This window comes from Podarcis melisellensis, assembly GCF_964234715.1.
Source record: "Podarcis melisellensis genome assembly, chromosome: 9".
Classification (NCBI taxonomy): Eukaryota; Metazoa; Chordata; class Lepidosauria; order Squamata; family Lacertidae; genus Podarcis; species Podarcis melisellensis.
The window spans coordinates 77,625,972-77,651,484 of NC_138541.1; the positions used below are offsets into that span (position 1 = coordinate 77,625,972).

General features: G+C 45.2%; 1 protein-coding gene across 1 annotated transcript in view; it reads right to left on the reverse strand.

The window, feature by feature from the left end:
• The window catches only part of SCAPER (S-phase cyclin A associated protein in the ER), a 211,624-nt gene that overhangs the window by 75,659 nt on the left and 110,452 nt on the right, over positions 1-25,513 (reverse strand). The window contains exon 24 of the mRNA XM_081925815.1: positions 1,396-1,511. Coding sequence (XP_081781941.1) covers positions 1,396-1,511 — 116 coding nt within the window. The remainder of the gene's footprint in view (positions 1-1,395; positions 1,512-25,513) is intronic.

Sequence of the window (25,513 nt, forward strand, 5' to 3'; positions counted from 1 at the left end):
GACGAAAAGAATCCGTTCCGCGATTCTCTTCGTCTAGCGGTTTTTTCGTCTAGCGAAGCAAGCCCATTGACAGCTTAGCGGATTAGCGCTACAGCTGTCAAGCAGCTTCCAGCGATCAGCTGTTAAGCGGCTTATCAGCGGAACAGCTGATAAGCGGCTTAGCGGCTTAAGAAAAGGGCGAAAAAAGCGGAAAAAAACCGCGGGGGGATGCAAGATTTTTTTCGTCTTGCGAAGCAACCCCATAGGGGAATTCATTTTACGAAGCGCCTCCAAAACGGAAAACCCTTTCGTCTAGCGGGTTTTTCGTCTTGCGAGGCGTTCGTCTTGCGGGGCACCACTGTATTTGAATTTTCAGGTACTTCTGAAATGACCTCTGGTGTCTCATGACTGCTGAAATCTAGAGGATCATCATATACAATAAACATGTCATAGTGACCCTAAAATCAGTAACTGCAATGACTGTAAGATATATAGCGTTCTGCACTTGTCTGGATACCATGTAGGCTTCTACTGGAATTACATAGGATCCTTCCTTTTATTATTAGTTCTTTTGAAGCCCTGAAATTAGTATTTTCCAAGGTTTATCTATGATTAACTGTATGCCTGTCCTGAACCTGCAATTGGAATCACTGCCAAAGGTACCATAGAAATCCAGCAACCCTCACAAAAGGCTCTATTCACACAACTTGGAAAGCAGTTCAGCATTCATTAGGAACTTCCTTCTTTTAAGTTCCACGTTTCTCTCATGTGCCTTCCCTCCCCCTTTTTTTTTTTGCTGCTCATTTCCTACATGATGCACGGGCAGAACAGTTTTTCAACCGGTGCTGAGGAAGTCACTTCAGCGGCCAAGTGGCTCCATGTGGGCACAAAATGGAACCTATGGCAAGCTGGCACCTACCATAGATTTGGGGCAGCATCTTCCTATGCTCTTGACTGACAAGATAACTTTCTCTGTACAAATACGCAACAACTGCAAGTCCAAGTGTGTGAAAATATACGCAAAGCCATCTAAAATAATTTTAATATTTTAGTAATTTTAGAAGGGTTGCCTGTGTTATCATCTAGTCTCATCTAGTATTTTATCTATCAGCAGTTTCATTGTATTTCTGTGTTTTCATTGTAAGCTGCATTGAAAGAGTCTCAAAAGGTGGCATATAAACATTTTAAATAAATACATAGCTTAAAAACTTGCTCTGGCGTCAGGCCCTGCCTTGCACAAAGGATTTCAAAAGCAGGACACAGCCATATAAAACCCTCTGCAAACCAACTATCATTTACAGATCAATAAAGAGGAAGGCCAGATAGAACAAGAGCCAGAAAAATAGTTCTAGCCACCAATGATGCCATTAATTTACTGACCGCGAAAAAAAGGCAAGGAAAAAACATCCTACTCACTTCAGAGGGATTCGTGAAACTGCATTCACATTGGCCGAAGTTGTCACAACTTGAAGGACTTGTTCCAGGGCTGTAAATCCCCCTGCTACGTGAAATGCAACCTGATCTGCTGTATTCTGCATTGAAAACATAAAAAGTAAGAGTAATTAGTCCAAGTATTTTACTGATTTATCAGGCAATGTTTTGTCTGACTGCACAAGTTTACTGTTCAGTGCTATATAGAACTCTTGTACACATTCAAATGCAGCAAACCTTTGAGAACTAGGCATGAACTCCCCTCAAGGATGTAAGAAGAGCTAGCTGCTGGATCAGGCCAGAAGAGGCCTATCTAGACCAGTATCCTCTTCCCACTGGGGCCACCCAGATGCCCCTGTGGAAAAGCCACAAGCAGGACCAGAGCACAAGAGCCCTCTCCCTTCTGTGGTTTCCAGATCTGTGGAGCCAGAAGCACAGCCATCCTTTCCAGGAGTGATCAACATCCCTCTCCTCCTCCGTCCATCTGTCTAATCCTCTTTCTTGGTTGGTGGCCATCACTGCCTTCCGTGAGAGCATGCTTCTTCAATGCCTGGTCATGAGGCATGTGTGCCTGATTAAAATGTTGACTACAAATGGTTCAGCCAAGCACCAAGCTTTCCATTGAGCTAGTGGGGTTCTTTGACTTCCAGGTATTGGATCCTCCATGCCACTGAAGTCCTTTCAGTTTCAAAAGAAGTTTGCCAAAAGACATAGGAGGCAGCTATTTGAGCAAGGTAAACCAATCCTTTTAGTGTGCAGAACCAGTCACACAGTTCTTTGGGTCTCAGCCAGATAACCGGGGGAAAGAAAAAGAAACACCTCTCGCTTTGACTATATTTTGGAGAAACCTTGGCAACCACTAGTGGGAACTACCTATAATCAATTCTATTGTGAATGAGCAAACACACGAACCAAGCCATGCAAAGCAAAAGGACCTTATTACTGCCCCCCCCCCACGATGATTCATGCTCCTTGCTTTAGGGATTGTTTGCTTTTGGTTATGCCAAGTCTGCGCACAGAATGTATGAACTTAGGTGACATTTGGGCAATTTGACCAGGACACAGAGAACTACACAGCTAGTTCCACATGCTCAAAGGGAGGAGGGACCACACAGGGGAGGTGCCGCAGTGCAGCAGAAGAGTACATGCTTTGTGTGCGGAAGGTCACAAGTTCAAATCCTGACATCTCCAGCTAAAAAGAAAAGAGATCCATGTGGAAAAGACCTATGCATCCAACTGTTGCCACAGCTAGAACATCCAGCAGCTGAATACCAACAGAAATTGGTATTCATGGAGACATGGGCTTGCAAGCAAGATGAGGAGAGCTGCTTAGCTAGGGGAAAAGACTAGAGCACTGGAGCCCAAGAAGAACTATCTGAAAGACTGACAAGGCAAGCAACAGGAAGCTCGTTAGGAAAAGCAGGGTGCCAGCACTAGCCTGACAGCAAGAGAGAGTTCTTAGAGTCGACCTTTCAACCCCAGCTTCCTTCTAACCAGAAGAAGTCCTGATCCTGAAAGCACTTGGGTTGGAGTCTCTGTCAGAAGCAGAGCTGGGGGGGGGGGAGAGAGAAAGACTTCACCCTGCAATGAAAACACCTTTGAGTTCACCACTGTCCAAGGTGTGACCACAGGCAGAAATGGCCATGTGTCACAAATTTAAACTTGGGGCGTATATCCAAATCTCTGGATTCAAGGGGGTCTCCTTGTTTCTTCCTGCTCTGGAGGCTAGGACTTTAAAAAAAGGCTTCAAGTTACCAGAAAGGAGATTCCAACTAAACATCAGGAAGAACTTTCTGTCAGTAAGAGCTGTTAGACAGTGGGACTCTACTTCCTTGTAAGTTTTTAAGCAGGGATTGGATGGGCATCTGTCCTGGATGCTTTAGCTGAGATTCCTGCATTTCAGGGGACTGGACTAGATGACCCTTGGGTCCCTTCCAACTACAATTATATTATTATTCTAATTGCCATTTTGTTCATCCCCTCTCAGATCTGGCTCCATCAATGTGCATCCCCATGATTAGTCTGACCAAAGGCCACATGGCTCTTCCTCCCCAAGAACTGAGGCTGTAATATCTGAATTTGCTTATTTTCCTTTCCCCTACTTGTCCTTTTTCATATTTTTTAAAATTGAATTACTACCAGTTATTTTAAACTGTGAAAGGCTATGAGTGCTTTTGCAGATAGGAAATATATATGTGGAAGGAAAGAAAATAGCAGGCCCAAACAGACAAAGCTCTTTGTATTCATATATGTATACTGTATTTAAAACACCCTTTAAAAAACTATTTGGTTCAGATTTGATTAGACACAGAGGAAAGCCTGCACCTTGACCGTGTGGCTTCTTTATTTCTCTACCTGACAACACCTTAATGGATCTGAATCTGCTATGACTTTAGTGGCAGCTGATAGGATTACAGGCTCCTTTCCAATACTACAGCTCAGCTACATGCCAGCAAAAATGACAGCCTAAACCTGAATTACACAGACTGGGAACCCATCCAATTATTAACTAAAGTAACTGTTATTACCTAACCTAATCAAAGGAGAAGCAGCTGTTAATCTTTGGTGGCCCATAGAGCAGTGGCGGTCAGGCTGGATGGACTGTCTTTGTACTTGACTCTCCCGCAGACAATAATTACGTCCTTTGTGATCAAGGCCCAGGTGGGGGTGGGGAGAAGAGCTTCCTTGGCTGTAGGCAAAGGCAGCAGATGGGGAACAAGGCTCTGCCCATTCATTTACAAGGCAGAGGTGGGTGTCTGGGTCTGGAAGCTGTAGGGTTGGAAAAGCTGAAAATCAGGTGGCTAACTACTTCGTTATTTTAAAAATCCTTATGTTTCCTTTAAAAATGTTCCACAGACTCTTCTGCAGCCAAATTACAAACGTCAGGTGCCTTTGCCAATCTGTTAAAGCTCATAGATGGTTTTAACTGGTTTATTATCATCACAACCACCACCAGGCTTTAAACTTTTATAATCATAGGATATTGACCTATCTATTAAATATATAGGCTGATTGAAATTAAGTACTTGCAAGCAAAAAAACCCCCTTATTTTGTTTTTAGAAGATGCACATGTATCTTCTAACAACCATCCTCTTAAATGAGGCATTCCCTCATCTCTCTCATCTCTCCTACAGGACGGAATGCCTCTTCTAAGAGCCTACTTGCCATGTTAGCCTTTGGACAAACTAACTGAAAATAGCCTAATAGTAATAATAATAATGATGATAATAATAATAATATGTTAACAGATTAAGTAGAATGCCTGTTTATTCATGTTGGGATTTTGCCTACGTGCTTTGATCCAGCTTTCTCACAGAAGCAATTAGTCAGTTGTCGGAAGGCCAGGAAGTCTGAGCAGAGAAGTTTTTCTGCCTGGTGATATGGGAACCTTGGATACAATTTTGCTCTTGGTCGAGGTCACCCATATAGGCATAATGACTCATGACTTCTCTGGTTGGTCTGTTGGTGGGTGTAGGAGAGGCTTGGAGTCAGCTGAAGTTGAGTTCAGTGTGAGAGAAAGTTAAGATCCATGTCTGTATCTTGTATATGCAGTGGTACCTCGGGTTAAGAACTTAATTCGTTCTGGAGGTCCGTTCTTAACCTGAAGCACCACTTTAGCTAATGGGGCCTCCTGCTGCTGCCGCGCCGCTGGAGCACGAATTCTATTCTCATCCTGAAGCAAAGTTCTTAACCCGAGGTACTATTTCAGGGTTAGCGGAGTCTGTAACCTGAAGCGTCTGTAACCCGAGGTACCACTGTAGTAACTTGTGAGTCTACTACAAAAAAAATTCCTTCCAGTAGCACCTTAAAGACCAACTAAGTTAGTTCTTGGTATGAGCTTTCGTGTGCATGCCCACTTCTTCAGATACACACCGTATCAGCGTGTATCTGAAGAAGTGTGCATGCACACGAAAGCTCATACCAAGAACTAACTTAGTTGGTCTTTAAGGTGCTACTGGAAGGAATTTTTTTTGTTTTGATTATGGCAGACCAACACGGCTACCTATCTGTAATTGTGAGTCTACTGTAAATAATAAACTTCTAAGTAACCAAGTTACTAATGAGCAGCATTTTGTTCCTGGTCATCCCGTCAGCTTCCAACAAGATACTTCCAGAAAGTCTGCGTATACTCTGCAATTCAATCAAAAAGTTTTAAATTGTTACTCTAATTGATGAATACTGTAAATCTATTAAAATTACAACCCTAATTTTTACTATATTGTTTTACAATCAGCTGCGGAGCAAGCTGATCGGGCGCCTGGGGTGGTGCGTGTGCCCTGCGCCCAGGGGCAGGGCCAGCCGGGCAGGGCGCTCTGTGGGCCTCCGGAGTCTGCCTGCCTCCTCCCACTCAGCCGCCCTACAGCTGGGGGGGGGAGGCAGCTGGCGGACCGTTTGGGCGGCGCAGAGCCTGCAGGAGCCCAGGCCACGGCGTCACTGCCAGGAAAGACGTCTGGCTGGGGTGTGCTGCAGGCCCCCGGTGAGTGCCGCCCGGCATTTTGTCACCCCCTCAGTGGGTACACTCGGGGCACCCCGCCCCCACCTCACCCCCTTCCTCCGCCCCTGTTTACAATCACAAGCAATGTGTGAATCTGTCAGAACTGTGTCAAAGATATTTGGTGAAGAAAACTCAGGCATGCTCCTCAACCTGAGAGAGGCATAGAGACATTCCTCCTGACTCCTCAATAGCAGCCTACCACTTACCTAAATAGCCTGGGTGAAATCCTATTGGTCCTTCTAGCACCCTTGCGCTGGTGAAAGTGTCTGCTTGAAGAGGTGGACAGGAAGAGGCTTTTTATGATTTCCCCTCTGCCAGGCAACCACTACAGTTCCCCAAAAACCTGTTTGAATGCTTTTTCTTGGGGGGAGGGTTTACTCAGTGGCGTAGCGTGGGGGGTGCAAGGGGGGCCGGCCGCACTGGGCGCAACTTCTGGGGGGGCGCGCTCGCTGCCTCCGGAGTCGCCCAGAGCCCCATGGCAGCGGCTCTCAGCGCTCGCCGCGGAGGGCACGCCAGGCAGCCCCTCCTCACCGACGGGCAGCGTTCGCCTGCGGGGCTCGGCCAGCGCAATTGCCTACAAATCACAGGAAGGATCAAACTGCAAAACTGAAAGCAATTTGAACCCAGCTTCAAAATGAAGGTACAATGAGGGTACAAATTACTTTACACTGAGAGAAAGTACTAAGGTTGTTCACACCTTAGTACTTTCACACCATGAAAATCAATGCATAAAATGGCCCAAAATAACTTTTATTAACTACTTGGGTCTTATTAAGAGCCTAAAAGAAATGACTGAATAGTAAAGGTAAAGGGACCCCTGACCATTAGGTCCAGTCGTGGCCGACTCTGGGGTTGCGGCACTTATCTTGCTTTACTGGCCGAGGGAGCCGGCGTACAGCTTCCGGGTCATGTGGCCAACCGGGTCATGTGGTGGAAAACCAGAGTAGCGCACGGAAACACCCTTTACCTTCCTGCCAGAGCGGTACCTATTTATCTACTTGCACTTTGATGTGCTTTCGAACTGCTAGGTTGGCAGGAGCTGGGACCGAGCAACGGGAGCTCACCCCGTCACGGGGATTCAAATTGCTGACCTTCTGATCGGCAAGTCCTAGGCTCTGCGGTTTAACCCACAGCGCCAACCGCGTCCCCGACTGAATAGTACCCTTGTAGAAACAGTGGGAACCTGTTGCTACTTTCAAAACACAGTAAAGAAAATATTTAATTGCAGTGACGCAATTTCCCCAATCCATAAAATCAATACATTTGACAAAAAACTAATACTGATTTGTTCATTAGTAATCTTCAGTATAAACTACATTAGATTTATAGCAATAAGTACAATCAAATCTACTTGGCTTCTTCATAAAGCTTTCCAGCAATGCTTGTCTTCCTGCCACTTGATCCAAAAGGCAGCTCTTTAAACTCCTTGGGTGGAAAATTCCTTCATGGGTCCCTTTGGATCCAATCTTCTGTGTATTCTGAGATCTATGCACTTATGAACTCATTGGGTGTGAATGCCTTCAGCCACATCGGAACACAATAAATGACTATCTGAAACCTACCCCCTACCCTCAAAGTGGTATAAAAGCGCAAAGTGTTTAAAGCCACAATGTATTGATAACTGTCATTGGAAGCAACCTTGTTTTATTTTATTAAAATTATATCACACCTCTTTTCCAAGGAATTCAAGGTGGCAAAGACGGTTCTCTTCCTTCCCATTTTATTTAACAATCAGGCTGAGGAAGTATGGCTCTCTCACCAAGGTCACCTGATGAGTTTCATGGTTGAGAAGGAATTTCAACCCTGGTCTCTCAAGTAATATAGAAATATAGGGCTATTCTAAGTTCTTTACAAAGTTCCGCTCTTCATCTAGCATAGAAAAAAGGTAAGGTAAAGGACCCCTGGATGGTTAAGTCCAGTCAAAGGCGACTATGGGGTGCAGTACTCATTTTGCTTTCAGGCTGCGGGATCTGGCCTTTGTCCGCAGACGGCTTTCCGGATCATGCGACCAACATGGCTAAACCAATATGGAAAGCTACAAATTCCCTCTCCCTCATTTAAGCAATAAAGCTTCTGAAATTTCTTTCAGAAAGGAGTTTGATTACCATGCAAGCTATTTCAGTAGAAATTGCAACCTCATTTAGATCCCAGTAACAGTTCCTTAGTGTAACAGTGACTGAAAAGACAGTTTAACATGCAGTCATCTGGCCTGTGGGACGTTTGCTAAGGCAGGTAGAAGCTATTGGCAAGGCGAGTTTAGCCTGGGTGTGAAAACCCTATCCAGTCCTTACTTAATACAGTAGGCAGTAGGAGATGCTGTGATCATACTGGGGATAAATGTGTTCAAAGTCTAATTTACTGGTTTAGGGTATATGGGAATCCTTTGAATCTGTATTGAGGTTTATAAAGAGTAATTATGCTCTCTTACCTGTGACTACAAAGTTACTAATTTAATAGTGATGGGGCTATTATTTGTGTGTGTGTGTGTGGGGGGGGTGTTTTAAATTGTTTTACTTTGAGAACTAGTAGTTTTAACTTGTATTTGTATTTTAGCTTACTTTTTATATTAGTTAAGTTATTGTCTTTTAAGGCGGGACAGGGCTGACTGGGAGTGGGAGCCAGCCAACAGCATGGCTGGGGCAGGATGCACCAGGGGTGGGTGGGTGTGTTTCAGTGAGCACAGTAAGGCACATACTAAACACAGGTTTCCCTGCTAGAACTGCAAGACGTACACCACTGCTGACCTAAAAGCACAAGAAAGGTTGGCTCCAATATGCTCAAAATCCTATAAATAAGAAACAGAAGTTTTGGGAAGGGGTTGAATAATAGTGAGACTGGAGAAGCCACTAGAAGTTGCAATTTCAGTTGAATTTGGGGGAACCACCTGAAGCATCAGTTGTGCTGAGCTATTTCAATTGCTTTTGTTTGATTTGCTCATTTCAAACAGTTGAAAGTCTGTAAATTTTGCAATGGGGCATAGCTGTCAACATTTTCCTTTTCTTGCGAGGAATCCTATTTGGAATGAGGGAATTTCCCTTTAAAAAAGGGAAACGTTGACAGCTATGCAATGGGGGCTGAATAATTTCGATTGCAACTCTCTATATATTCCTATGGTGTGAAGTCTCTGGGATTATTCTTGGCAGGGGTCCGAGACTAGCAGCATCCTCATCACCACAGGCACACAAGACGAATTATTCAGTTTCTGTGCCAAGAAAAAACTTAAATTCTCTGCAAAAAACAAATGACGTAAACTGGTGTATATTCAGAGATGCTTATTTTTTTTTTAAAAAAAGGAAGGTCAATTGGCAAACTTTTTTGCTGAAATTATTTGAATCTTGGCAGAATTTGCAATTCACTCCTACTGCCCACTCTCCAGAGTGTTATTTTTTATTCATTCAAAGCATTTATACCTTCCCCTTTAGCCAGAAAGGCTCTCAAAGTGGCTTAGAAGCAATGAAAGAAGCAACCCCCCCCCCCCAAAAAATCAGGCTTACATTCTAAAAATACCTGACATGAAAGGGGAAAGGGAGGGGGAGGGGAGGAAAGAGAGGAAGCAAACTCAGGCACCCAATTATCAATATTAATTACTGATTTCTAAACATGAATTACAGTGGTACCTCGGGTTACATACGCTTCAGGTTACAGACTCCGCTAACCCAAAAATAGTACCTCGGGTTAAGAACTTGGCTTCAGGATGAGAACAGAAATCGTGCTGCGGTGGCGCGGCAGCAGCAGGAGGCCCCATTAGCTAAAGTGGTGCTTCAGGTTAAGAACAGTTTCAGGTTAAGTACGGACCTCTGGAACAAATTAAGTACTTAACCTGAGGTACCACTGTACTACAAATGACACAGGAGCCATTTCATCAGTGAAAGAGATGGGACACTAAGGCCTCTCCAGCTGTTCTCCCTAAAAACTTCTCTCTTCCAGCTGGTCATCACAAGAATGGAAAAAATAGTGCAATCAGAGGAATTTGAGCAGAAGCCTTTGAGGATGTTTGTCTCCTGTAAGGTAAAGGTAAAGGGAACAATGACCATTAAGTCCAGTTGCAGATGACTCTGGGGTTGTGGCGCTCATCTCGCTTTACTGGCCGAGGGAGCTGGCGTACAGCTTCCGGGTCATGTGGCCAGCAGGACTAAGCCGTTTCTGGTGAACCAGAGCAGCGCACAGAAACGCCCTTTACCTTCCCGCCAGAGCGGTACCTAATTATCTACTTGCACTTTGACATGCTTTTGAACTGCTAGGTTGGCAGGAGCAGGGACTGAGCAACGGGAGCTCACCCCGTCGCGGGGATTCGAACCGCCGACCTTCTGATCGGGAAGTCCTAGGCTCTGTGGTTTAACTCACAGTGCCACCCACGTCCCTGTTTGTCTCCTGTACTGTTTGCCTATTTTTCAAATGCAAGCCTGCTTAATAACGTGGGCCTTACTTGTGAATAGATACGTAAGGGATTAATCTTCACTGAAGTTCCTGGAACTTGTTTTTTCAGTAAAAGTATGCCTAGGAATAGATTAAAAAGTTTACTTTTTATTCATACGTTACACTGAATACTGAGCATACACTAGAAGACTCCCATTTTCAGCTGTTGTGATTTCAAGCCCAGTCAAAGACAGCACCATATTCCTGCCAGCACTGCTCCCTCTAGTGGCCAAGTTGAGGCATCTGTACCCCCCCCCCCCGTGTGTGTGTGTGTGTGTTTAAAGGAAAAAAACAAACAGCAGGACATTTATGCACCAATACAGTTTTACAACAGAGCTTCCTGGAGAAAAAGAGTTTCAACCTCCCCATAAATAAAAACCAAATTGGTGCTCAGATTAGGCAAGATCTATGATGCTACAAAATGCATGCTGGGCCAGTTTGCTGGGTCTTCTGATGTGGGGTGTGGGGGCTGTACAATGGAAGCTACTGGTTGACACAAGTAAGGCCACATTCCTGCCCCCCGAACACAGGCACTGAGTTGCACCCAACATTTTTTTTGGGGGGGTGACGTCATGCATGCAGTGTACGTGACACCCCATGCATTGCGCGTTGCATGCGTGACCTTCAGGCCTCCTGGCCCCATCCTGGGGACATGGGGGGTGCTGTAGAGGTGCTGTAGAGGTTTCTGCCCCAGGGAGATGGTGCACCTGCCCTGAACTGTTGTAGAAGAGGAAGATTCTTCCTCCCAATAAACGCGTGAATGAATATTGGTGGCCCTCCAGATGCTAGGGATCATTAGGAAAGGAACTGAATATAAAACTGTCAATATCATCATGCCATTTTACAATTCTATGGTGCAACCACATTTGGACTACTGTGCAGTTTTGGTAGAGTTGGAAAAGGTTCAGAAAAGGGCAACCAAAATGTTCAAGCAGATGAAGAAAGCTTTTTATAGTTTAGAGAAGTGGCAAGTAGGAGGTGACATGATAGAAGTTTATAAAATTAAGCATGTCATGGAGAGAGGGCAGAGACAGGCTTTTCCCCCTCTTTAGAACTTGGGAAATCCAATGAAGCTGAATGTTGGAAAGACAGATAAAAATACGTCTTCAAACAGCATACAGTTGACCTATGGAACTCACCCCCACAGGAGAGTGATGGCCACCAACTTGGGAGGTTTAAAAAGGACTGGACAAATTCATCTATCAAGATGACTTATCAATGGCTACTGGCCCTGATGGCTGTGCTCTGGCTCCATAGTCCAAGGCAGCAATGCTTCTGAATGTCAGTTGCTGGAGGCAACAGGAAGAGAGAGGCTTTTGTGTTTGAATCCTGCTTGCGGGTTTCCAGCAGGTATCTGGTTGGTCCCTGGGAGAGCAGGATGCCGGGTGAGATGAGAAAGGGGCCTTATGTTCTTGCCTCAGAGGTCTTTCCCCACCCAACTGCTGGAGATCCCTCAAGTGGAGATGCTGCTGCTGCTCCCAGAAGGCATCTCATCGCCTACTGTAACTGCAAAGAGAAGGGGTAGTTCCAAACCCTTCCACCCTTGTGCATCTTTTTGACCTCCATCCTGTACTCAGTTTTGAAACTGTTGCTAGCAGATGTTAATTTTTTATGTGTATATCGGGGTGGAAACTTCTGGATCCCCAACTGTTTGATGAAAACTCCCATAATTCCTCCCCCCTGGGCACGCTTGCTTGGGCGCATAGGACTAGAAGTCCAAAAACATCTGAAGTGCCGCTGGTTCCCCATCCTTGATTTAAAGAACTTATAAACCATCTACCATTCACTGCAGTGTACCAAAAAACAAAAGAGAGAAATAAATAAAAACAAAACACAATGTTTAAAAATCACAATCCATTAAAAAAATGCTAATTTCATCTGCAAAACCAACAGAAAGAATGCTATCCCTTTTCACACTTAGTATAAAAAAGAAAATACATCTCTAAAGAAATTGCAGGAACTCCTAAGAGTTCCAGATACTATAAAAATCTACTGATATGGTGATTTTGCTTCAACTCTTAGATGTATATTTTTAAAAGAAACTTTCAGTGTATCCCCTTTCGCCTCACAGCCATGGCAGCAATGAGCCACTTGCTACCGTCCTGACAATGTGCAGATTCTAGAGTAAATAACCAAGCCGGACTCTGCACCGCTGAGGCCAACCATTCCCGACTGTCTCTCCACTGTGATAAACACTGTCTGCCCACAGTCCCTTGTATTTGAAAGTTACGACAAACATTGGACTGAAATGTAAATATCTGACATCATGACTGGTGAAGCAACGGATGGCAAATTTATCTAAAAAACAGAATGAAACCCCAAAATGTTGTTTGACGCCTTGTTTTCTTTTAAAAAGCCAACCTTAGTGGTCACTAAGGGAGCACTCGGAGGAGGTCAGGAGTGTTGTGCTTTGTTCTTAAAAAAATACACACAGCAAGTGAAGTTGCTGAATGATATAGACTAAAGACATTTTGAAGCTAAAGAAGCGAGGACTCCTACAGCAAAGCTGAAGTCAAGATATGGTATTAAAATGGCATCATGTTTCTCTGCCAAATGAGAAATGCCCTGGAAGTGGGAAAGGAGAAAACAAAACTTTCCACTTTTGATCCATGCTGCTTTCATATGGCTTCACCCGTAAATTGTACCATCTTGTTTTTGCACCCATCTTCTTACAGAAAGACATATTCACTGGAAAACTCCATATAAAATATTATTTCAATGTATTTTCTCTTAAAATATGCATTGAGTGAATGTGTTCTCCCTCAAATATTGCACCTTTAAACATACTTTGATATTTATTTCTGTTTTTGGACTGAGAAAGGGGATTGATATGTCTGGGGAAAGTGAAAGCCAGAGAATAAACAAGTTCCAATCTGCAAATCAGCCGAGGAGGCTCAGATCAGCTCAGTTTGCATTAACTTTTGCAACAAGCAAATCCAACAAGCAGCCCCAGGTGGAAGAGGTAAGGGATCGAGAACTGTTGGACTCCAACTCCCATCATCCCTAGCCCCCAGGCCATGCTGGCTGGGGCTGATGGGAGCTGAAGTCCAACAGGGTCAAGAGAGCCAAAGGTTCCTCATTCCTGGTCTACAGACAACAGTAGACACATACAAACCTGTCTTTTATTAAGAGGATACTCAAAGCAGCTAACAAAACTAAAACCAAACAATCAAAAAAGCCATGTCATCAAAGCATAGCACATTAAGCATAAGACAGCAGACAACTGAAAACTCTCAATCAGTAAGAGGGACAAGAAATCAAGAAAGAGCGACACTGAAGGCCAAAATATTTCCTAAATATAAGACTTTGCTTGGCAGCAAAAGGACAAGAAAGAGGTGAGTGAGTCTCTTCAGGAAGAAAGCTCTGCTGTTGGGTGCAGCCACTGAGAAGGCTCTCTCTCATGTCCCAGCCAAACAGTCCTCCTTTGAAAGATCTCAAAACCTGGACAGCTCATACAGAGGAAGACAGCCCCAATATTTCCATGTTTTTTAAATCAAGGGGTGCAGCATGTCCCCAAAACAAGTTCTCTGCTTTTCAGGATTTGAATGCAGGCCTTAGAGGCAGAAGTGCAGCACCCTGTCCATGTGGGAAGAATGTTTCATTCCTAAAGGCCATTTTTCACATTATGCAGAAACACAAACCAGGTTGTACTCCAGTCTCAGGCCCGTAGCCAGAAATGTTAGTCGGGGGGATTAGGGGAGGGGAATCGTTGTGGCAGAGCCAGAACATAAATGCGAGTGGTCTCATTTGTTTTAAGCTATTTTTAAGTCACTTTAATACTGCTTGTGCATTATCTCTTATAACTCCACAAGTAAAAGGGCCACAAGTTTGAAAGACTTTTAGTAAGTGCGAAGGAGCAACTGTGGTGAACTCTGTTCTCCCTTTGGGCAATGCTTCATCCAGGCCCAACCATTAGCAACGTTAAATCAATGTAAGCAGTTCCCCCATGGTGACAGCTTGTGTTGTTTCCACCCCTCCTTCCTCCTGACGGCATGGTATTAGGGTCTCTTTCTTTCTTTCTTTTTATGTTCCCCTGGGAAATTCAATTAACAGTGTCAAGTCTCCTCCTCTCAGTCAATGAGTGACACTATCAAGATCTTTTTCACCACCCCTGACAAGCAAGATGTGTCCACTGATTTCTTGACTTGCAAGTTAACAAGAGAATTACTGCCCACTTCTATAAATGACTATATATGATCTGTGTCATAAACAGCGTGACAGCTGCCAAAATCAATCTTTCATGACCCTATTGATTAGGACACTCAGAAATAATGAGACTTCACTAGTGGCAGAATAATGCTTGGGTGGGGAAAGGAGGGAGGAATGTATCTGTTCCTTACAAATGCCGTCGTATTCATCTTTCCTTTTGCCCTTCTCTCACTGTACAATCTACGAGCAACGGAACAAGATTATAAAGGCAGCAATCAATGTTTCCCCTCTCTTTCATGATGAATGTGACTTTTTCAAAATCAGGAGAGTATAAGAATCATACAGTTGGAAGGGACCCCAAGTCATCTAGTTTAGCCCCTTGAAATGAAGGAATCTCAACTAAAGCATCCATAATAGATGGCCATCCAACGTCTGCTTAAAAACCTCCAAGGAAGGACAGTCCACCACCTTCCCAGAGAGTTCATCCCACTGTCAAACAGCTCTTGCTGTCAGACAGGTTTTCCTGATGTTCACTCAGAATCTCCTTTCTTGTAACTTGATGCCATTGGTCCAAGTCCTAGCTTCTGGAGCAGAAGAAAACCACCTTGCTCCATCTTTCATGTCACAGCCTTTGAGATATTTGAAGATGAAAAAAAAAAACAATTAAAAAACACATCAAACCTTCCCATAACTTATATTTCTTCTGCTTGTTTCCTTGACCTCCTCACACCTCCCTTTTTTGTATTCTAGTTTGGTTAGCTATTTCAGCAAATCCTTTCCATCTTTCCCAGTTTTTGTCCTATAATTTATCTTAATATAATGTAACTTTGCATGCTCTCCTTTCACCAATTAACAATCTATTTTTACTTAATCCTTTATAACATTTCTGCTAAAACCACATAACTTCTTTCCAACATCCTTCTAACATTCCTTAATTTTACAATGTTTCTGTAGATAAACTTTAAATTTTTTCCAATCTTCTTCCACCAACTCTTCTCCCTGGTCTCGGATTCTGCCAGTCATTTCCGCCAGTTCCATGTAGTCCATCACCTTCATCTGCCATTCTTCCCGGGTGGGTAGATCTTGTGTCTTCCAGTACTTTGCAATAAGTATTCTTGCTGCTGTAGTAGCTTACATAAAGAAAGTTCTATCCTTCTTTGGCACCAATTGGCCGACCATGCCCAGGAGAAAGGCCTCTGGTTTCTTCAGAAAGGTATATTTAAATACCTTTTTCATTTCATTATAGATCATCTCCCAGAAAGTCTTAATCCTTGGGCATGTCCACCAAAGGTGAAAGAATGTACCTTCAGTCTCTTTACATTTCCAACATTTATTATCGGGCAAATGATAAATTTTTGCGAGCTTGACTGGTGTCATGTACCGCCTGTAAATCATTTTCATTATATTCTCTCTTAAGGCATTACATGCTGTAAACATCATACCTGTGGTCCAAAACTGTTCCCAGTCAGCCATCATAATATTATGTCCAACATCTTGTGCCCATTTAATCATAGCTGATTTCACCGTTTCATTCTGAGTGTTCCATTTCAACAGCAAGTTATACATTCTTGACAAATTCTTATTTTTGGGATCTAACAGTTCTGTTTCCAATTTTGATTTTTCCACCTGGATGCCAATTTTTTTGTCCAAATTATATGCCTCCATTATTTGGTAATATTGGAGCCAATCTCGCACTCTATTTTTTAGTTTTTCAAAACTCTGTAGTTTTAATCTGTCTCCCTCTTGTTCTAAAATTTCCCAATATTTCGGCCATTTGGCCTCCATATTGAGCTTTTTCTGAGCCTTCGCTTCCATTGGTGATAACAGGTGAGCAGCAGTTCAACCAATGCCTCTGCAGCTGCAGCTAGTGAAATGGCAGGCTGAGCAATGTATAGTATCTTAAGGTTTATGCACAAGCACTTGGTGATGTGTCTGCTCCCCACTCTGAACTTTAACCAGGCTCCTGGGGAGGGAGCTGAACCATGAAAAACAACAATCTTAGCGGCTCACATTAAACTTTTTAAGAAGGATCCTCTGGAAGGACAAGGTTAGAACAGTGATTTATCAGAGGTAGGGATCAGAAAACACTGGCTATTCTGGCAAGCAGGGAAAGATAGAGCCAATGAGATCTCAAATTAACATGGGAGCAATCATGCTAACAACTATTGGTACCTCTTCAGTTTTTCAAGCACTTCCATTGCAACAAGGTTGCTTAAATTCTGCCCAAGAGCAGTGCTATTATGATTTTCCTACTCATATTGAAATTGTTGTTTAGTCGTTTAGTTATGTCCGACTCTTCGTAACCCCATGGACCTCCCACAGTTTGGTCAAACTCATGTTGGTAGCTTTGAGAACACTGTCCCACCATCTCCTGCTCTGTCGTCCCCTTCTCCTTGTGCCCTCCATCTTTCCCAACATCAGGGTCTTTCCCAGGGAGTCTTCTGTTCTCATGAAGTGGCCAAAGTATTGGAGCCTCAGCTTCAGGGTCTGTCCTTCCAGTGAGCTCTCGGGGCTGATTTCCTTCAGAATGGAGAGGTTTGATCTTCTTGTAATCCATGGGACTCTCAAGAGTCTCCTCTAGCACCATAATTCAAAAGAATCAATTCTTCGGTGATCAGCTTTCTTTATGGTCCAAATCTCACTTCCAAACATCACAACTGGGAAAACCATGGCTTTAACTATACGGATCTTTGTCGGCAAGGGGATGTCTCTGCTTTTTAAGATGCTGTCTAGGTTTGTCATTGCTTTTCTCCCAAGAAGCAGGTGTCTTTTAATTTCGTGACTGCTGTCACCATCTGCAGTGATCATGGAGCCCCAGAAAGTAAAATCTCTCACTGCCTCCATTTCTTCCCCTTCTATTTGCCAGGAGGTGATAGGACCATATTGAAATACTCCCCCTCAATGAGGCCAAACTTAGATTCACAAAATGTTTAGGGGTATGCGTAGAAAAAAAGCACTGCCCGGGGGTATGCAATAGCAACATGCACACTGGTACAATTCTTTTCACAAAAGTCAACTAAAATTCTCAGAAACTTAAAGCTCTTGGTAGCCTGCTGATTATGTAATGTTGAAGGAAGATGGATGTCATTTGGGGGGAACTGCATTTATATTACTGACAGTTTATTTCCTTTCTTGTTACACTAAAGTGGTCGGTTTTGGCAGTGTCACTAAATGCAAGAAAAATATCATTTTCACAAAATGTGAAGAACATCATAACTTTATTCATAAGGAGAGGAAGTTCAGCCATCCATCACTAGTGTATCCTTAAACTGTGTCGATTGTTAAGGGAATTTGCAATACCAAGGAATACTAAAAGCGTCCTTTCTGTCTTTAGAAAACAGGCCAGAGTAGGCATTCTAACTTGCCAGATTATTCAATCCTGCTTATATCACATTTCGGTGAGCACTACTGCCCAAGCAGCAACTATGGATATAAAAACAATATGGCATTAGCGATACTGTGTTAAAAAGTATGCAAAAGTGTAATAGAAAAAGGGTGAAAGACTAAAGTCATATTATGTCAAAAGTAAATAATATGCTAAAGATGTTTAAATATAAGGAGGAAAGATCGGAGACATAATAGAATTGATTTTAATAATTAGAAATGAGTTTCTAAAGAGGGTAAGGATTTGCTGTATCTGATTGGACAAAGAGGAACACAAAAAAAGGGAGGCGTGAGGAAGTCAAGAAAGAAAGTTTTGTAAGCATGAATTTAAAAAATTGGAGTTTTTATTCTTAACTTTTTCTTTTTTTTAATGGGTGGGATTTTTTTTCTTTTTCCTTTTCTGTACTTTGTTTTTTTTCATCTGTTTTATGTGCATTTGTGATTGTTTTGTTCTATATTTTTGTGATGTTTCTTTTTTTCTGTAAAATAAATAAATATATATTTTTTAAAAAGCAACTATGAACTCCATCAGTATATTTTTTTTAAGAAGGCAATTTATTTTGGCTTTGGTTTTTTAGCCATGGGACCAGCAACTGTCAAGCAATTGATAAAGGTAAAAGTAAAGGACCCCTAGATGGTTCAATCCAGTCAAAGGTGACTATGGGGCTGTGGCGCTCATCTCGCTTTCAGGCCGAGGGATCCGGCATTTGTCCTCAGACAGCTTTCCAGGTCAGGTGGGCAGCAGGACTAAACCACTTCTGGCACAATGGAACACTGTGATGGAAGCCAGAGCGCACGGAAACGCCGTTTACCTTCCCACCGCAGCAGTACCTATTTATCTACTTGCACTGGTGTGTTTTGGAATTGCTAGGTTGGCAGGAGCTGTGACAGAGCAATGGGAGCTCACCCCATCACGGGGATTTGAACTGCTGACCTTCTGATTGACAAGCCCAAGAGGCTCAGTGGTTTAGACCACAGTGCCACCCGTGTCCCACCAATTGATAAGAGCTGTTTGACAGTGGAACAGTCTCCCTTGGGAGGTTGTGGACTCTTCTTCCTTGGAGGTTTTCCAGCGAAGATTGGATGGTCACCTGTCACGGATGCTTTAGCCTGCAGTGCAGGGGGTTGGACTAGATGGCCCTTGGTATCCCTTCCAACTCTACATTTCTATCATTCTATGAATTCATAAGTATTAATTAATTAATTGCCTAATGCAGGGCAGTCTCTAGGTGTCAGGGAAGAGTTAGAAGTTTCCAGTTTGTCAGAGGGAGAAAGCATTCCCCAAGGGGGGAAGGAGAGCAGTGAATCTAATAGAAGGGAGCAAGAGGAACAACAGGGAGGGACTGGCTGTTCCCAGGAAAGGCAAGGGTTCAGTTCTAGCTCAGATTGGGAGGAGGGGAGATACAGGCCAGCTCTAGCCAGGAGGGTGGGAAAAAGAGCAGGAAAGCGAAGGGAAGGGCGCCTTCGCCATTTTGACGGTGGCTGGTCACGGAGAAGCAGAGCTCAGAAGGGATCTGAAAGAAGTGACTCTGAGGAATAATAGTTAAGAACCGTTTATAAGATTGTTTTGTTAATACGCAATAAAAAGTTTTATAAAAGAACAAGAAGCGTTTGTGTGGTGATCTGAAGAGGACAACGACCAGGCCTGACACTAGGCGACTTACAATCAAATTAAAAGAATAAAAATTCCATCATGCTCCCAAGTGAAGAGGAAAGTCTCAGCCTGATGCTGAGAAGAGGCTAGTGTTGGCACAGCAGAGCATGCCACAACCAGAGGCCCACTCCCTTGTTGCCATTTCTTCTTTGCACAGCCCAGGCACACACCATGCTGCATCCAATGTGCTCCCTATTATGTTCACACTGAGCCTGCCATGGCTTCAAGAACCAACAGCAGCCAGAAACATCTTGCCTCTCTGTTGTTTCTGCTCCTAGGGAGTAAAAGAAGCCCCTCAGCCACCAGGTCACCCATTTTGAGGCTACCAGTGGAGAGAGGCTTGTGCCTGCCTGGGGTGTAGAGGAAGACAGCAGATGAGAGAAGACAGTGGGCATTGGAAGAAACTTTGGTGAGAGGAAGGGCTAATTCATGTTAACATTTAAATTACTTGTTCTCAGCCAACTTGGAGACCGGAATGCTAGAAAAGCAACTCAAATAACCAACACACGACTTAAATAACTAACCACAAAGATGTCACCAGATTAAATCAGAATGTTCACTTGTAGCAGCTGGTGCCAAGAACACACGAAACAGCTTGGAAATAAAAAGAGGGGCTTACCCCACGTCTAGCTATGAGTGGAAGTGGAGAATCACTTGTAAATGGAAATTAAATTATAGTCAAAGAAATGATGGTGTAAGAAACCCGAATATTTGGATGCCGTTCCTCATGTGTACTCACTCTGTTCGACAAGTCTGATCCTGCTGCAGGTGCTCCCACCAACCAAAGCCCAGCACAACTCTGCCAGGAGCAGGGCCTTCTCAGTGCCCTCCCCAAGGGGCCTTGGGAGGCCAGGAGACCCGCCCAACCTCATCACAAACGTGCGCCCCCGCAAGCTATGGCCTCCAGTTGTTGGATTCCCAACTCTCATCTGCCCCAACCAACACTGCCAACTGTCAGGAATGAGAAGACACCTGGCAGGCAACAGCTTCCCTACACCTTCAGGTGCCCGGAGGGGGGCGGGTGTTGTTTGGGGGGTGTTATTTGTTTTGCACTGCAGCATCACTATTTTCTCTGCTTCTTTCTGCTGTCAAAGTGTGGGTTTATGTTTCATTTTTCACTTATTCTGTTACTGCTAATTTGTTAAATTGGGTATAATCTATAAATGTTTTGAGTATATTTATAGAGAAATGTCGTGTCTAATTTTCCAAAATAAGTAAGACAAATAAAGTTTCACAGTGCTATCTTGTGTATACACACACCTATATAAACAGAACCACTTCTGTGCCACTCTTTTTTTTCCTTAAAAAATAAATAAATTACTGCCTGAACTACCTACAAAACAGTCTCTGTAGTAAAACGACTCGTGAAGAATTTGTGAGGAAAATTCAATAACGTTTGTTTAGGTTACTGCATTACGCCACAATTAGCAATGGTATGATTACAGACAGCATCAGAAATACAACCCGCACTGCTTACAAATCTGCCACCGAAGAGAGATACCTCCTTGCGATAAGGGGAAAATACTTGTTTGATTAAACTGCAGGCTTGTTTTTAAAAAACATTTTAAGTTCATGTGTACAATAGTTCCTGAGAGGAGTTAGACCTATTATGCTGTTAGCTGATGGATATCAATGCGAGCAACAAGAATCCATGTTTTCCTGTTAAAATATATACACACCCTTGGCTCAAATGGACCAATTAAGAACAGATATTCGTAATACTGTACATATGTTCATTTTTTCCTTATCCGCCCTGAGGCCTAAAGAACAGTTTGCCATCTGTGCAAGATTTAAATAACTTATAGCGAAATGGTGTCCCATTATAGGGGCAGATCTACTGCAAATAAACCTTTTGCATTAAGGAAGTGTTACAAACTGTTCACCTTTTTTTTTCAAATATCCTCCATCATTTATTGATGACACTTGTGTGCCACCTTCATAACATGATGTTTGTATGGCAGCTTTGAATAAATAAGTGAAAAAATTAATGAAATTCAAATAAAACCATTAAAAACAAGAATATAAAACCCCCAACTTGCTGCATTCCTAGAATTAAAATGAATTCTAAAACACAGGCGCAATCTATTTAATAATAATAATAATAATAATAATAATAATAATAATAATAATAATTCTTTTTTGTCATTGCCCCCTCTCAGGGACAACGAAATTACTTTTAAAAGGCCTGGGTGACTAGAAACATCTTCCCCAGGTGCTGAAATGACCAGAAACACGGTGTCAGGTGTGCCTTTGGGGAACACTATTCCATAACTTGAAAAGGCCTGCCTAATTTCATTCTGCTGGGAATACGGAGCAGGGCCTCCTAGGACATTAATGTTTGAGGATGGGAGAAAGCAGTCTTTCAGATAAGCCTGGTCTTATTCAAGGAAACTGAATCTTTTAACTGTTTATGTAATTAATGAATTTAAATCCTTCTCTTTGAGGCCCCTTACAAATGCATATCCTTTCCCTCTCAATCCCTCTTTCCCTTTTAGGTCCTGTCTTTTAGCCTGAGAGAAGGCTTGCATGTCTGTGCCTCTCTCTCACCTCTTTGGCAGCCTTTATTTGGCAGCCTTCTGTAACCAGGAAGGACGTGTCTAAGCTTGCTCTAAGCTCAGCCGGCATGCTCAAAACTATATTTCTGTATTTTGTACCCAAGAGTATTCTACCTGTGTTCTCCTTGCTGCTGAATGTGATAGCGCATAAATTGGACCTTTGGATTTTGTAAGCAAACCCTTTTTAAAAAACCTACTTAAGAGTGGTCTGTTCATTGAGAGGGGGGAAGAAAAGGAGAAACGCTGCAAGCAAACTAATCGGGATATATACAAAGGTCTATCAGCCTATTACTCCCATGTTATATTGCTCCTTGACTTTGTGACCATTTTAAACTTTGCTGGGGGCTCACTCCCGCTGGAGAGTGTGTTAAGCACCATGCTTTGAATCTAGACACCCAGCCAATTCTTTTAATTAAAAGTAAAGGACCCCTGGATGGTTAAGTCCAGTCAAAGGAGACTATGGGGTGTGGGTAATTACCCACATGTGGGTCATGTACCGTATTTTTCGCTCTATAACACGCACCTGACCATAACACGCACATAGTTTTTAGAGGAGGAAAACAAGAAAAAAAATCTGAATGAAACAGTGGATGTATCATTTTTGTGCTTCATCCTGTGAGTGTTATACAGTGGTGCCTCGCAAGATGAAATTAATTCGTTCCGCAAGTCTCTTCGTCTTGCGAGTTTTTCGTCTTGCGATGCACGGTTTTCCATAGGAATGCATTGAAAATCAATTAATGCGTTCCTATGGAAAAAGCCTTCCCCCGACCTCTTCTGGCGGGCGGCATTTTAAAATCGCCCGGGACAGCGGAGGACTTCTCCGCTGTCCGGGGCGATTTAAAAGCCCCTGGGAAGGCAGGCAGGGGGGACAAAGGCTTTCCCGCCCGGCCGCCCGGCTTCGGGACATCGTTCCGATGCCGGGCGGCTGGGGGAGGCTTTCCTGCCCCACCGCCCGGCATCGGGACGATGCCCCGATGCCGGGCGGCTGGGGGAGGCGTTCCTGCCCCACCGCCCGGCATCGGGATGATGCCCCGAAGCCGGGCGGGGGGGGGAGGCTTTCCCGCCCGGCCGCCCGGCTTCGGGACATCGTTCCGATGCCGGGCGGCTGGGGGAGGCTTTCCTGCCCCACCGCCCGGCATCGGGACGATGCCCCGAAGCCGGGCGGCTGGGGGAGGCGTTCCTGCCCCACCGCCCGGCATCGGGACGATGCCCCGATGCCGGGCGGCTGGGGGAGGCGTTCCTGCCCCACCGCCCGGCATCGGGACGATGCCCCGAAGCCGGGCGGGGGGGGGGAGGCTTTCCCGCCCGGCCGCCCGGCTTCGGGACATCGTTCCGATGCCGGGCGGCTGGGGGAGGCTTTCCTGCCCCACCGCCCGGCATCGGGACGATGCCCCGAAGCCGGGCGGCTGGGGGAGGCGTTCCTGCCCCACCGCCCGGCATCGGGATGATGCCCCAATGCCGGGCGGCTGGGGGAGGCGTTCCTGCCCCACCGCCCGGCATCGGGACGATGCCCCGAAGCCGGGCGGGGGGGGGGAGGCTTTCCCGCCCGGCCGCCCGGCTTCGGGACATCGTTCCGATGCCGGGCGGCTGGGGGAGGCTTTCCTGCCCCACCGCCCGGCATCGGGACGATGCCCCGAAGCCGGGCGGCTGGGGGAGGCGTTCCTGCCCCACCGCCCGGCATCGGGATGATGCCCCGAAGCCGGGCGGGGGGGGAGGCTTTCCCGCCCGGCCGCCCGGCTTCGGGACATCGTTCCGATGCCGGGCGGCTGGGGGAGGCTTTCCTGCCCCACCGCCCGGCATCGGGACAATGCCCCGAAGCCGGGCGGCTGGGGGAGGCGTTCCTGCCCCACCGCCCGGCATCGGGACGATGCCCCGAAGCCGGGCGGCTGGGGGAGGCGTTCCTGCCCCACCGCCCGGCATCGGGACGATGCCCCGAAGCCGGGCGGGGGGGGAGGCTTTCCCGCCCGGCCGCCCGGCTTCGGGACATCGTTCCGATGCCGGGCGGCTGGGGGAGGCTTTCCTGCCCCACCGCCCGGCATCGGGATGATGCCCCGAAGCCGGGCGGCTGGGGGAGGCGTTCCTGCCCCACCGCCCGGCATCGGGATGATGCCCCGAAGCCGGGCGGGGGGGGAGGCTTCAAAAGCCGTCCGCGGGCTTTTAAATCGCCCCGGACAGTCCCGGGGCGATTTAAAAGCCCCCGGTTAGGCAGGCAGGGGGGGCAAAAGTCTTTGCCCCCCCTGCCTGCCTTCAAAAGCCGTCCGGGATAGCGGGAAGCGCTTCCCTGCTATCCCGGACCGCTTTTAAAATGCTGGCGGTGGGGAGCAAAGCCTTTCGCCCCCGCCGGCCTTCCTGGACCTCTTCTGAAGTCCGGAGGGGGGAAAAAGGCTTTGCTCCCCACCGCCAGCATTTAAAAAAAGGTCCCCGAGATTTCCCTATGGGCTTTCGTCTTGCGATGCAAGCCCATAGGGAAAATCGTCTAGCGAAGCGTCGCAAAAACCGAAAAACCCTTTCGTCTTGCGGGTTTTTCGTCTTGCGAGGCATTCGTCTAGCGGGGCACCACTGTAGAGAGAAAAATACGGTATCTTATTTCCCCCCATAAAAAGCCCTCTCTCCTGTCACTACCCACCTAATCTCAGATTGAAAGGGGGCTTTGGAAGGGTAGGTGGGCTCCAAAGATTATTGTAATGGTCGGGCAGGCTTATGGAAGAGGTAAGGTAAGAGGGAATTTGAACCTGGGTCCTCCCCAATTCAAGTCCAAACTCTAACCAGGGGTAGCCAAAGAGGTGCTCTGTATTCCTGACCATTCGCCCAAATGGTATTAATGAGTACAAATGGAACTTGTTAGCCTTCATTCCACAACAAATTAAAAACCCCATTCAGATCAGCTTTTCACATGTTGAGAAGTGAACACACATCCTTAGTCAATCAATATGGCGTAATGGTTAGAGCAGGTGTAGCCAATGTAGTTCCATCTGGAGGTTGTTAAGACTACTGTCAGAGACAGTCAGCATGATCACTGGTCAGGGATGATGGGAGTTGGAGTACAAACAACTGGAGGGCCACATGCCAGTCACTCCCTGCTGTAGTCTGACCCGGAAGTTACCAAGGCATGAATAACTGTGTAGTAGACCCCAGAGTACATTTTCTCAAATGTACATCTCCTATGTTGAATGCACAAATTGCACTCTCCTAGGAGAATGGTTCAGTTGTGCTATGCTACAGGAGTGCTGACATGTAGAATAGACATTGCACAGTACAGATCTCCCATTTTCAAGCAGATACTTCTACAGCCCATATTTATTTTTCTTCCATTGCTTGTGGTATTTGGATTTCAATGAACCCAAACCAAAGCAGGCTTTGCCAGAATCTGATATTGCACCGCATTACACTCGGCGACATGGGTCAGGGAATATTTTGCCTTCTCACTTCCACCAGCTTATAAACTTTGG